The sequence below is a fragment of the Xiphophorus couchianus genome, chromosome 13, assembly GCF_001444195.1.
Source record: "Xiphophorus couchianus chromosome 13, X_couchianus-1.0, whole genome shotgun sequence".
Taxonomy (NCBI): domain Eukaryota; kingdom Metazoa; phylum Chordata; class Actinopteri; order Cyprinodontiformes; family Poeciliidae; genus Xiphophorus; species Xiphophorus couchianus.
In genome coordinates, this window is record NC_040240.1 from 23,107,516 (window position 1) to 23,120,733 (window position 13,218).

At 36.6% G+C, this 13,218-nt stretch overlaps 2 protein-coding genes across 4 annotated transcripts; one reads left to right on the plus strand and one right to left on the minus strand.

The window, feature by feature from the left end:
* Nucleotides 1-6,381, minus strand: slc39a7 (solute carrier family 39 member 7). 2 transcript variants are annotated; one of them, XM_028036725.1, is made up of 8 exons: nucleotides 6,287-6,381; nucleotides 4,464-4,921; nucleotides 3,970-4,138; nucleotides 3,613-3,693; nucleotides 3,383-3,511; nucleotides 2,889-3,002; nucleotides 1,754-1,950; nucleotides 1-843 (listed from the first exon to the last, which is right to left on the minus strand). In XM_028036725.1, exons 1-8 carry the CDS (start codon nucleotides 6,351-6,353, stop codon nucleotides 589-591), a joined length of 1,470 nt encoding a protein of 489 aa, XP_027892526.1. In that variant the 5' UTR covers nucleotides 6,354-6,381; the 3' UTR covers nucleotides 1-588. The 2 variants fall into 2 exon arrangements, with proteins under 2 accessions (XP_027892526.1, XP_027892527.1); XM_028036726.1 differs by lacking the exon at nucleotides 6,287-6,381 and adding an exon at nucleotides 6,004-6,200.
* A 657-nt stretch (nucleotides 6,382-7,038) lies between these two features.
* Nucleotides 7,039-11,173, plus strand: LOC114156351 (major histocompatibility complex class I-related gene protein-like). 2 transcript variants are annotated; one of them, XM_028036728.1, is made up of 7 exons: nucleotides 7,039-7,188; nucleotides 7,779-8,045; nucleotides 9,191-9,469; nucleotides 9,576-9,878; nucleotides 10,405-10,536; nucleotides 10,628-10,644; nucleotides 10,766-11,173. In XM_028036728.1, the coding sequence occupies exons 1-7, from the start codon at nucleotides 7,143-7,145 to the stop codon at nucleotides 10,781-10,783; spliced, it is 1,062 nt and encodes a 353-aa protein (XP_027892529.1). In that variant the 5' UTR covers nucleotides 7,039-7,142; the 3' UTR covers nucleotides 10,784-11,173. The 2 variants fall into 2 exon arrangements, with proteins under 2 accessions (XP_027892529.1, XP_027892530.1); XM_028036729.1 differs by having other exon boundaries at nucleotides 10,405-10,515.
* The last annotated feature ends 2,045 nt before the right edge of the window (nucleotides 11,174-13,218 follow it).

The following is a 13,218-nucleotide window of genomic DNA, read 5'->3' on the forward strand; positions in this document are numbered from 1 at the left end:
TACTTAGAAAATAATTAGCCTTTATTTGGGGACATTCAGCAAAATTCATCTCAGGAAAACAAGGATCTGAAAAATATTTCTTCAAGCAAATTAAATGAAATTTAAAACATGATGCACAGTTTGACCACATCAACAAAAGCAACATCATCATTTTGCATGGAATGTAAATAAAAGTTAACATTCAGTGTCCAACAAAGATTTTTTTTATAAAGGATTTTATACTTGCAGGTCACTGTAGAACAAACATTCGTCTCTTGTACTGAGGAGCTGCTCTGCTTTTTATGCAGCAGCCACACTGAAAGTTGGACGGTTGTTTGAACATAAGTGGCAGGTGAATTTACAGACCATTCTACTGCAGAACTCCTTATCCTGATATCAGTTTTTATCCACTCATTTATTTATTTTTTTTTCAGAAAACATTGACCCTTCTGCTTAAAAAACAAAACAACATAAATTTCAATGTGATAAGAAAAAAAAAGCAATAAAAACAAAAAAATCATTTAAATGTTGCGTATTTTTCCCTGTCAGTGTCTCTGTTCTTTTTCTCTTGTGCTGTAAAAGTTTCTGTCCGCTCCAAAGAAAAGCGCTTCATTCGTACTCTGCGATCAGCACCATCATGCCGACGCCAAACAGCAGCGCCAGAATCTCCATCAAAGACTGGCCGAAACTGGCGCGGCCAACCAGCAGCTCGGGGAGCACCGTCACCGTGGCGATGTAAACAAACCCGCCAGCTGTGAAGGGTAAGATCCAGGCGGTCGCCGTGGCGCCCACACCTTCAGCCAGCAGGGAGCAAGCCGTCCCGGCCAGAGCTCCCACTGCGGTCAGCAGCTGCAGACACATAGCCTGATGCACAGAGAGGAACAATAGAAACTCAGCTTAATTATTACACACTTCCTGTTTCTCTCATTTTAAAGGAATGCTAAAAATTATAATTTAACAATAATATTACATATGTGCTTTAAATGATTAGGTTACTATTAGGGAATGTGAGATAATTACCACCTTTACCAATTCCTAATTGTTACAAAATTAACCTACTTTCACACCATACCCATAAACATACTTCACCATTTTATACCTTCATACTCAAATACTGTGTAACTTTCTGTTTTTAGTTGTGTATTTTAATGAACAAAGAAATATTTATATTTTAACTAAAACTGTAACGATACACTACAGAATATTTTACTAATTCTAATCTCAAATTTAAGCCCACTGTTATGCCTAAGGTTCCTGCATGGGAAAATGTTTGATTGTTAGCAGACAACTTTGGATTAACTTAGAAAAGACACAAAAGCTTTGAACCAGGAATTGAAATTTGAAACCCTGGTTTCACAATAAGGGCACATAAATCATTCCAGAGTGAATGCTGCTGAGTTTGACATCTGAGACAAATAGAAAGACTGAGCCATCTGTTCTGCAGAATCAAATAATACAATACATATTCAAACCTGCTGCATTTTTGAAAATGTTTCTGTTTTTACACTAATGGAGTTTGTGTCAAATTCTAAATTTTTAGGAAAATATAACCAATTTGAAACAGCTTCTTTAGAAAAAAGGACAAAATTGATGTGTAAGGAAAAAAGAAAATAATTAAGAACTCAAATACAAAAAAATAGGACATACAAGGTATACACCTGTTTTACATTTCATTATTTCAAGATCAATGTAAATGACAAATCTGAAAAAGCTAAAAGTCTTTGATGTTTATTTTAAAAAGTAGATGATAAAACATAATGTAAAATGTAAATACCTTCTTTTTAGTGCAGCCAGACTGGACGAGAATGGCAAAATCCCCAATCTCATGTGGGACCTCATGAAGCAGGATTGTCAGAGTGGTGACAGCGCCAACAGCTGGACTGACCAGGAATGACGCTCCGATTGCCAGGCCATCGGTGAAGTTATGTGTGAAGTCAGCTGCTAGGTTCAGATAACCGGACACCTTGATTTCTGTTTCCATGGAGAAAAAGAAACAGTTTTTACCAAGTAATAATATTTTATGTTTAATAATATGACCGTGACACATGATCAGTAATGATTGATAACATGTTCAGGTACGTTCAACACCTGAAAAATGTAACATTTGAAAAGTTACATAAATTCAAGCAACACCAGCTCAAGTTTAGGTTTTCTCCAAAACAGAAATGGCATTTTTATGTACATCAAATAAGAATATGTATAATAATAATTCTGCTTAACCACATGTAGTCTGTCAGTTCAAATTGAAAAATTGTTTTTACAAGCAACTTTGTTTTTTTACTGAGTAAGATTTAGTTTACCAAACCAAAAAGAAAAAAAGAGCATGGAGAAAAAAAAAAACAATTGATGAACCACAAAATGTTTTATTTAAATTATAATTATTTCCTTACGAAGTTGTTCCATCTGTAGGGAAGTTACCCAGATTTAGACGCACCTCCTACTGATGTTTTTTAATGTTCTCAAACAGTTTACAAGTCAACTTTTAAATGTGTGCACTTTTCTAAAGAATCATAGATATTTTTCAAAGAATTAAGAAATTGATACCTTCTTGTTGCTTTTACTGCAGTTAAAGTTGTGGGAATATTTAAATACATCCTTTGGATGTTTGTAAAAAATAAATACAATCTATTTTTATTTTGTTGCTCTTGGGCCAGGTTGAGATTATCATTGTAGAGCATAAGTTACAAAGCTTCTACACCTAGAGTGAGCTTGTTTTTCATGAGAAAAAAACATTTTTGGTCATCTTTGACTATAAAAATGTTTTGTGCTGAGAACTGATCATGCTTCCTGAAAGTGTGTCAAATTTCAAAGAGGAAAACTGTAAGCACCTCCTACATTAAGTCCTGAGGGAACCTGAGAGGGGAGAACGGTAGCGATAGGGAAAATTCCCAGGAAAGTAGATTACTCGCCTGTGCCCTTCTTCTCCTCAGGCTCTGCCGCCTTCACACCTTTGTTTGTTTTCTTCTCTTTTGTCTTCTTTTCCTTCTCCTCTTCTCCATCACTGTCCTTTTCTTTGGCAGCAGCTGAAAGTTGGACATCCAGGAAATGTATAATTTACCTCACAAAGGTAAAAATCAATTATCCTAAACGACGTAATCCAGCCCAGCATGACATCTAGTGGTCAAATTGCATATTGGCAGGAGATGTAAGTACACTTGCCATCTTTATTTATTTTCTGTCCACTAAAAGTGTCCAGACTTGAAGATTTTTTTATCAGTGCCATATTGTTCATTCACAGAGTACCTTATACACAATAATGTATTTTATTAAATAAGTCATTTCTTTAAATTCACACAGTGGACCAGAAACCATCAGAAGCAGAACCATATTTGAAAATATTTCTAAATATTAATCTTAGGAAAGTAAAAAAATTCTGTAAAAAGTTCAGAAATTTTTCTCCCACCATGAGAGTGACTGTGGGAGTGTCCGTGTCCTCCCTTCAGCAGACGCACAAATTTTTCAACAACCAGGAAGGCGATGATTCCCCCGAGAACCCACAGACCAACAGACATCATGTGACCATGGGCGGCTCCTGTGTTGGAAAAGTTTCTAGTTCACAGGTGGAAAATATAGATATGGAATATCGCTGACTTTATCACATAACAGCTGAGTGAAAAGAGTATCTAGGAATACCGTGGGAGTGACCGTGGTCATGTGACTCTTCGCTTGCATGAGCGTGTTCCTCATCTCCCTCTCCATGATGGGAATGAGGCTCTATGCAGAACACAATGACATAAGGAAACAGGCATTAAATTTAAAAAGTCAAACTGCAAAGTCTGCAGCTGTGATCTGTAAAATAAAGGATTTTAGAAACAGAACAGAAAGACTGTGAGCTATTATATTCAATAAAACAGCAAAATATAACATTTTTATTTTATTTGTACTCTTATGTAAAACTTTCAGTATGATTTCATGTGGTGGAAATGTAAACAATTCTGAGTAAAACTTTACATTTGTATAAGCTATGAAACAAAACAAAAGAGAATCTACCAAGAGCGTGTGGTATGAGGTGCAGGAAGGCATCACCCAGCAGTCCACCAGAAGCAAAGCTCAGCAGCACCTTGAGCAGGTTCTGGTGCTGGTCGCTGTTGGACTGGACTGGGATCAGAAACAGGATGAGGAAAGGAGCCGCACTGATCAGCAGAGTGGCTCCGATTGCCTGCAGAAAACAAAAATCAACTCAATAGCAGACGTTCCTCAGAAACGTTACATGTTGGGGAAGAGGCCGGGCTTGTAAAGGTAGAATTGATCATGATCAAAGATAGTGATCAATACTCGTAGCTTAGTGGTGAGATTGTTTGTTAGCCAAAAAAAATTTGATTCTAGATCAATTCAATACAAAAAATGTGATATCAATCTCCAAACGGATCAACAAAAAGTCAACGTGACAACTTCTACTTTTTCAAACAAAGAAAGATTTTCCATCTTTGTTACCATTATATCAACATTTTTACGATTATAGCAACACATTCCTCTGAGCGTACCTGAGTCCAGAGCTCCACTAAGTCACGCTTCTCTCCATCTGCTTCTCTCTTTGCTCTCTCTGCTCCATGCGAGTGTCCATGTCCATGAGAACGTGTGTCTCCATGATCATGGGAGTGTGCGTGTCCGTGATCATGGGAGTGTGCGTGTCCATGATCATGGGAGTGTGCGTGTCCATGATCATGGGAGTGTGCGTGTCCATGTCCGTGATGGTGCTGCTCCTCTTCGTGCTGCGGCAGGTTGGCCTCAGCGCTCCACTTGCTCGCTCCGTGGAACATCTTCACCCGAGCGCCCTGGGAGTGTCCGTCATCCTCCCCATGGGAGTGGCCGTGGTGATGGTGATTGTGCCCATGGTCGCCATGGGAATGGCTGTGAGCCGTAGCCGATTGAGAGGTTAACAGCAGTGCAGCAGAAGCAGCCAGTGTCAGTGTCAGCAGACGTAAACAGCCCATATTAGACCCTATGAGAAAGAGAAATGAGGAGAAAAATAAAAAACTTTATGTTTTCTGCTTTTTGTTGACAACTGTTATGGATATGTTGTGTTAATAAATTCAATATAAGCAAAAGAAAAATGTAAACAAGGCATATTATAATTTTGGATATCAGAATATAGGAGTAAATCACAGCGTTTTGCATATGGAACTGCGTAGACACAGACCAGTCAGGAGAGAAACAGTATTCTGTGATGTCTGCCACCTTCTGGCGCAAAGCAAAATTGGTCGAAGAGTGACATGAAGAACACACCACAGTCTTTGTGGTGATGATTTGGCCTTTAAACTCCCCGGATCTCAATCAAACTGAGCATATGTGAACCAAGTCGGATCCACCAGCCTCACATCTTACAGGACTCAGATCTTCTACTGCAATCAGTGACAAGTTCTAGTAGCTTCTATGCCTGGACAGCACAGCGTGGTTTTAGTAGCAAAGAGAGAGATAGAAAGAAGTAAGACGGGTATATATACAGTATATATATATATATATATATATATATATATATACACCCGGGTATATATATATGAAATACTGTAACATCTGTAACTGTAACATCCCTCTTCTTTACATTTAGTTGAATCATCAACCCTGGAATTTTCTCTTCTCTTGAAGAGAAACTATTAGCATTAAACCAAAAACTACATACATGATTTTGATTTAAGTTTTGAACACAACAGGTTATCAGTGTACAGCTTTCAGAAATCTTATAGCTTTTCTCCTCATAACGAAACCAGCTCATCCCTCAAGCCTATATAAAATCTTTACGTTAATTTAAACACTGACGGCAGCCTGGTGTCTGGTGTAGTAATCTCTGTGCTGTGATTGTTTATTTGTTGAGTGATAACCTCTTTAATTCCCTTAGAAAAGAACCACCTTTAATCTAACAGTAAACAGTAAAATCCGACCTCCAAACAATCACCACCGGTTTCTGCAAGCTGCAGCAGAGCTAGCTAGAAAGCTAATAACCAGTTCATATGCTAGCTTGATGCAGCAACCAAAGCATCGCTACAAAGTGCGGAATACAATGAAAAACAATCAGTGCAGTCTTACCAAATAGTGTTCAATATATTGGCTTATTTTGCCACTAAATAACTTTTTGTCCTGAGAGGAAAAGGAGCTGATAGTTCCGTCTGCGTTGATGCTGCTTGTCAGACGTGGCATTTGCACAACTAAACTCCTCAAAATCTCGCGGGGACACGTTTCATTCCAAGTATGTTTACGTCTCTATCCGTTGCACACCAGAGATTAAATATATGTATGACTAAGAGTAGAAAATTACCTTACAGGAATTGACACACATGAAAGTTTAAAGTCTACTTATGCAACACCTTACCTGTAATTTGAAGAACACAAAGAAAAGATGAGGATACGAAATATCGCGAGATGAACATCAGGAGCATCCTATAGGACAGGATGGAGTTCAGTTTAGCAGCCACTGAATAAATGTTTGCAGAATAAAGGAGACTGAAGAGGATTTTTGACAATCAGCTGAATGTTAGAAAATTTATCAACTGTTTAATGTGAGTTTAAAGGTCCTTTGAATTATCGGCCTGGTTCAGTTTATCCACGTTTTTATCTCATCTCAAGACATGTATTTTGCACGATCATATTTCAAGTTCATTTGCACCCTAACTTTGGCAAATGAAGAGCAAATGTTCTCAAATCTGCATGATTTCTTGTCCATGGTGAGAGGAATAAACCCAGTTAACGACTTGGTAAATTAATTTGTTCCCATGGAGATGGGACAAATTATTTCAAACAGGTGAATTTTGTTCCCCCCAGGTAACTTTGGCAAATAAAGAGCAAATGTTCCCAAATCTATAAGATTTGTTGACCATGGTGAGAGGAATAAATACAACTGAAGTACATTAATTTGTCCCCATGTTATGGAGGGAGGATTTATTCAAACAGCTGAATTTAACTTTGGCAAGTAAAGTAAATGTTTTCAAATTGTTTTTAGGAGTAAATCGACCTTCACCAAAGTGTCTGTCCAAAATGCTACAGGGTGCAAAGGGTCAGTCGGTGAACTCTTTTATTGCCCCTAAATCCTCACCTTTGTTCTTACTTTCCTCGTTTGATGTGACGTCAGTGGAAGTGGACACGCCCCTTTCCGGCAGGTTTGTTTTGGCTCCGTTACGTTTATACAGGTGATTTATTCGGCCTCTGAAAAGCTCGAACAAATCGCAATCATGAACTACTTTGGTCTACTGCTGCTCTTTCACGTTGCCTCTTCGGGTAAGACAATGTTGCATGGTGTGTCCTTTTCCGTCACTGCGCAATATTCTGATAGTTTCATTTTTAAGTCAAAGGTTGGCCTGCGTGGCGTTTGTCCTTTCAAAAATGAAACACTGCAGTTCAGATATTATTTATAAAATCCTTTACACATCCGTTCATTGTGACCTACCGCTTGCACCTATGGCAACCTATTCACAGACAAATAAAAGTTGTTTTTTTGTTGTTGTTTTTGTTTCTTTTTGTCATATCATGTCTTTTATCACGATGTTATCTTTTATAGCGAAAATAAAAGTAAGATAATTGTCCCATGAGGGACGCATACTTGTGGTTCTTTTCTTAGGGAATTAAATAGATTATCTTTAGTCCCACAACAAATAAATAATCACAACACAGATATTACATCAGACTGAAGTAGGCTACCATTAGTGTTTAAATTAATGTAAAGATTTTAGCCTTTAAATGTAGTTTGTGAAATTCTTTGGGTAAAGAATATTGTTGTCATGTTTGTTTGTGAACCAAAAAAGTGTCCATTGTTGATGTAAGAATGTAGGTATACAGTTACTTTTTTTAATAATATACATTTTCTTCAGTGAAACATTCCCTGAGATATTTTCTTACTGCTACCTACGGAGTTCAAGACTTTCCAGAGTTTGTTGGTGCTGCAACAGTAGATGAAGTTCAGGTGGGATACTGTGACAGCAACATCAAGACAGCCAAGCCCAAACAAGACTGGATGAGGAAACTGATCGAAAGGAATCCTGAGCACCTGGAGTGGTATTCTCAGAAGTGTCTTGGAAGTCAGCATGTCTTTAGGGCAAACATTGATGATTTGAAGCGACGCCTAAACCTCACTGAAGGTAATCTGCTGTATAGTTTTAACTACTTTTTGACACATTCTTGATAATGTTTATTTAGATTGGTTTATTTTAATGTAATTTTAAAGTGAAAAGATCTGTGGACTATATAAATATTTACTCATCACTTTCACCATGTGAACTTTGTGGTCGAGTCTGTCCTTCAATCCTGGCAGATGGAGGAAGGATGTAGAAAAGCACAAGACTATACACTCTGAATCTAAATATTGATTTTGAATATGTAGATTTAGATTTTAATTTTACTTTTTAAATACATGATTCCAAGAAGGTTTTTTGAAGCAATTTAAGTCACATGTTACTCCACTTAAATAAAACCGTCTACTTTTCTCACATGCTTTCTAGGCACTTTTATAAAGTAGCAGCTCTGCCTGAAGTAAGCTTTTGCACACGCCTTTAGCCAACTTTCCTCTTTACTTTTTCTTTTAAAGTAGTTGTAAAATAAAAGTATCTGGAGAATCTTGAATTTCAATTATTACTCTTATTTGTATTTCCATTCTGTTTTAAAACAATACCAACAACTCTACAGGAGCTTCTCTCTGCGAGGAAAGAGCTGCACAAGAATAAAGGAATTTTCAAGAATTAGTCACATAGTAGCTATGCTATAGATAAATATGATATTTTTGAGGCAGAATAAACAGAGTGATATGTGCTGCCAGCATATCCAGTCTGTTTTATCCCATTGTTGTAACATAAACTTTACAGCAAGCAAACAGAAAGTCAATGTCTCCCATGACAAGCTTTGGGCTGTAAACACTGCAGTGTCCTTTAACTGTGGAGTATTGTTTTGGCCTTTTTGTGCATGTTTCCATCAAAAAAATAATTTCCAGAGCTTTCATTTTACTTTGTAATTCATTGTAAATTTATGCTTTAATCCATATGTTCTTCTCCTAATTTTAGCTTTATTTGTTCATTTAATTTCTTGCTAAATTCAGTCTAATTTGATCAATTTGGTTTCCCTTAAAAATGTTCTATGTAATTTTTGTGACATGCTAAAACTACAGTCAGTCACACAAGTTCAGGCATCTTTCATTATTTTACATAGGTACATAAGGCTTTTAGGCAAAAGATGCCTTTATGTTGATAAAATCTATTCTTCTATTTTTATTGAATGTTTCTCTCTCTTTAAGGTCCCCACATTTTACAGAGAATGAATGGCTGTGAGTGGGATGATGAGACTGGAGAAATTACAGGATTTAATCAGTATGGTTATAATGGTGAGGACTTCTTAGCTCTGGACCTGAAAACACTGACATGGATTGCTCCAAAATCACAAGCTGTGCTCACAAAACTCATATGGGATGCTAAGAAAGCTAGATTAGAACATAATAAAAACTATTACATCTACAAATGTCCTGACTGGTTGAAAAATTATATTCGCCATGGAAAGAGCTTTCTGCAGAGGACAGGTACGTTTATTCAGTTTATCCAGTGATTAATTCATAGCTGTGAAGCCCAAATTTGCAGATATTATATGGATGTTATGTTTTATTTAAGAGTATTTTCTTTCTACAGAAAGCCCCTCCATATCTCTGCTCCAGAAAACTCCCTCCTCTGTGGTCAGCTGCCACGCTACAGGTTTCTTCCCTGACAGAGCTGAAATGTTCTGGAGAAAAGATGGAGAAGAGATTCATGAGGATGTGGAGAAAGGAGAGATCCTCCTGAACAATGATGGGACCTTCCAGATGAGTGTTGAACTCAATGTGTCATCAGTCCCACCTGATAGCTGGAAGCAATACGACTGTGTGTTTCAGCTTTCTGGTGTTGGAGACGACATAAAAATCACTCTGGACAAATCTGTCATCCGTACAAACTGGGGTAAGACACACCTCTGCGACGGTACTGCTTATTTAGGAAAGCAAACTGAGATTTTTGAGCAACATATGTTTCCCTCAATAACATATGTCTTCTGGGTATTTCCATATATGAACATGACATTATACAAGACGTTCTGTACACAGATGGCTAATGATGAAGAGGGATCCCAATGTTGCAGCTACACATTACATGGGTTCTTTATTAACATTGCCGCCAAAGATACATTGGAAAGAATAAGGCTGATAAATGAGGGTTTAAATTGAGAGACTGTCCCTTTTCTGCCAATATTGTGCATATTTATTTTGAAGGTATACAAGAGTTTGTCTTTTTTAGATAAATGTATTTAATTATATGGCAGCTTAGATGCAGTAGGATATTTTCTTTTACTCAAAAATTTACAACCACTATTTTTCTTTGATGAGGACAATTTTGCGTTAAAATCAAATTTTGTAAAGCAATATCCACTCTTAAGGAAGCCATTTTTGATCTGCACTGCTTAATTTATTATCTGTTTGGACATTTTCAGTTTATTCTCCAGAATTTCCAGCTGCTCCTGTTGCAGGAATTGTAGGAGGATTTCTTCTCATTCTTCTTCTGGGAATTGCTGTAGTTGTCCTCCGGATGAAGAAAAGTACTGGTGAGGAAAAACAGTATTCTGGTAATCTGGTAATAATTCTGAAATTATTGTATTTGATAGTTTAACTGGTGGTTCACTAATTCATTTTTTGTGCTTATTTTCTGTATTTCAGGTTTCCAGCTTGTTATGGTAACTATTCACCATTTAAGTATATTTAATAAAATCTTCTGATATATATTTTGGAATGAGTGAATGCTATTATATTCACTTCAACAGATAAGACTTCATTTTTAACAATTTGTCTTTACAGGAGAGGATTAAAAGATGAAGATTGATTGTGGGGAGAGTCAATAAATTGACCCTTTCAGAAACATCTCTGACTTCACACATTCAATGGCTTCATATCCAAAGAGAGCTAATACTGGTAATGCGTAAAAGGTTTTTGGTGTACAATTAAGCTGGGTCCAGCGATATACACAAAGATGGAAAATACACTGGATTAGACATAAGCTTCACTTAGTGCAGCCATGTCTGGTCATCAGTCATAGTGAGAGGGGCTCTGAATGAACAGTTTCTGATGCAACAACCCAAACAGTTGTTTTGTTGATGTTGGAGCTTGACCAATTATGTATGTAATGTATGTACTCGAGTCGAGAAAATCTCAATCTCGTTGTAATCTGTTGATGACAATGACAAATAAATCTTATCTTATCTTATCTTATCGTAATGCCTTTACTATATAGATGTGTGTATATATTTCTTTTTAGGAATTTTTTGTTTTTCTATTGCGTGCATATTGCACTGGCTGATGACTCTTTTAGTCTTGCAAATGTGACAATGACAGTAAAGTTTCTTTTGTTGGGGACTGAAACCTTTCACTTAGAGTTTCATTCCTCTGATTGTGGAAAAACGAAACAAGTTCAAGTCATTCTTTCATGAACAGTGTTTATCTTCTGCAGATTTTACGTGTGTAACATGTTGTCTAAATTTCATATTCATTGATATCAGACACAAATAAATTGCTTTCACCTTTCATGGAATTTTTAAAATAATTAATATCAAACTTTTCATGCTTGTGAAAAAAGGAAAGTTCTAAAATGGAATTGACTAACTCATCGTAAGGAACAACTGCAAATTTATTAGTAAAAACACAAATAGATATTATTTACAAAAGTTGTTCATTGCAAAGATTTGTCAGAAATTGGACAACTTGAAGATAAAGGTGAAACAATTGTGTCAGAAGTAACAATGAAGCTTGTAAAACAAAGAATACTTTGATTCTGCGTAACTGAAACATGAAGATGTTGCACTCCAACACAGCCTGGCTGAAACTAGAATATAACAGCAACTTTTCAAAACATGTTTTCAATTTGCCCTAATGAATTACATAATGTGGCTTAAAACATTTTACATTTAGCCTCATTTCAATTAAACTGTTTATGCTGATCAGCCAACAATTGAAACCACAAAGAATAAAATGATTATTAATTATTATAATTATTATTAATAAAATGAGTAATCTTCTTGCAGTGCTATTTGCCTATTTTCTTGTCATTGTACTCATATTTATAAAAACTTAAGATGACAACTTCACACAGTGGAAGTTGAAAACATTTTGGGAACATGAAAAGACAAATTACTAATCCGACATGTCCAATTTTCTATATAGGCTGAGGAAAATATTTACTTTTGATATATTTCTACAATGGCTATTTTTGTAAGAAACTTTGCTTCTGTTTTTGTATAGTAGCCTCTTGAAAAAAAATCATAGTTATTTCTGTTCTAAACTGAGGCGAGAAATCCTAATAATTAAAGGTCCAAATTCTTAACATGGTGTTTTTTGTTTTGTTTTTGTTCAGATTAATGTTTAATTCTTACAAATAAATTACATGTGCACTATGCAGCTTCTGCAGTATCTAGGGCGAAATGTATAATTTGTAAATTGTTTTGACTTTATATTACAGGTATGTTTAAGCAACATTCCACTAGAGGGAGACAAAGATCATACATGAAATCACCTATTTAGCTTTCTATTTTACACATGCATCAACACAGAGTCCTTAAAATCAACAGCTGACAGCTCTGTACGTACATGAATCTGAAAAAGGTGATTGCGCTATTTCAGGTAGCTCTGCAAATGTCATTCAGCTTGTTAATTTAAACTCCACAGTCCTACTTTCACTTTCCCTCCTGCTCCCGCCTTTTAATGCGTGACGTGGGATGAAATTTGCTCTCCTATTGGTCAAGTGACCAATCTGTCATGATTCTTCTGTAACCGGAAAAGACGCTTGCCATAGCAGCTAAGTAACTGGACCAGGGTAGACCGAGGCTTTGCTGCTGGTTTTGTGAGACGGAGTGCGGCAAAACAAAACACATATCAGAGTTGGAAAAGGCGGATTTTGGCATAAACTGGTATGTGAATGGTTTGGTTGGAAATGGAGACAGGAAATGAGGAAGACATGGATTTTGAAGGGTGGACGCCAGTGGGGAGAGGAAGAGGGAGAGGACGGGGAAGGCATAAAACAGATGAAGGAAAGGAAATGGGTGATATTCAAGGAAATAAACGAGAACTGGAAGGAAGTAGTTCCGAAGAAGAAAGGATAGTTAGGAGGAAAGTTGTGAGGGAGGAATTTAAAATAATATTAAAACTTAAGAACGAAGAAGAACAGGATAACATCAGCCCCATTGTGGTGTCAAGAGAAATAAAAAAGAAAATTGGAGATGTTGAAATGGTAAAGATTTTGAGAGATGGAAACCTATTGG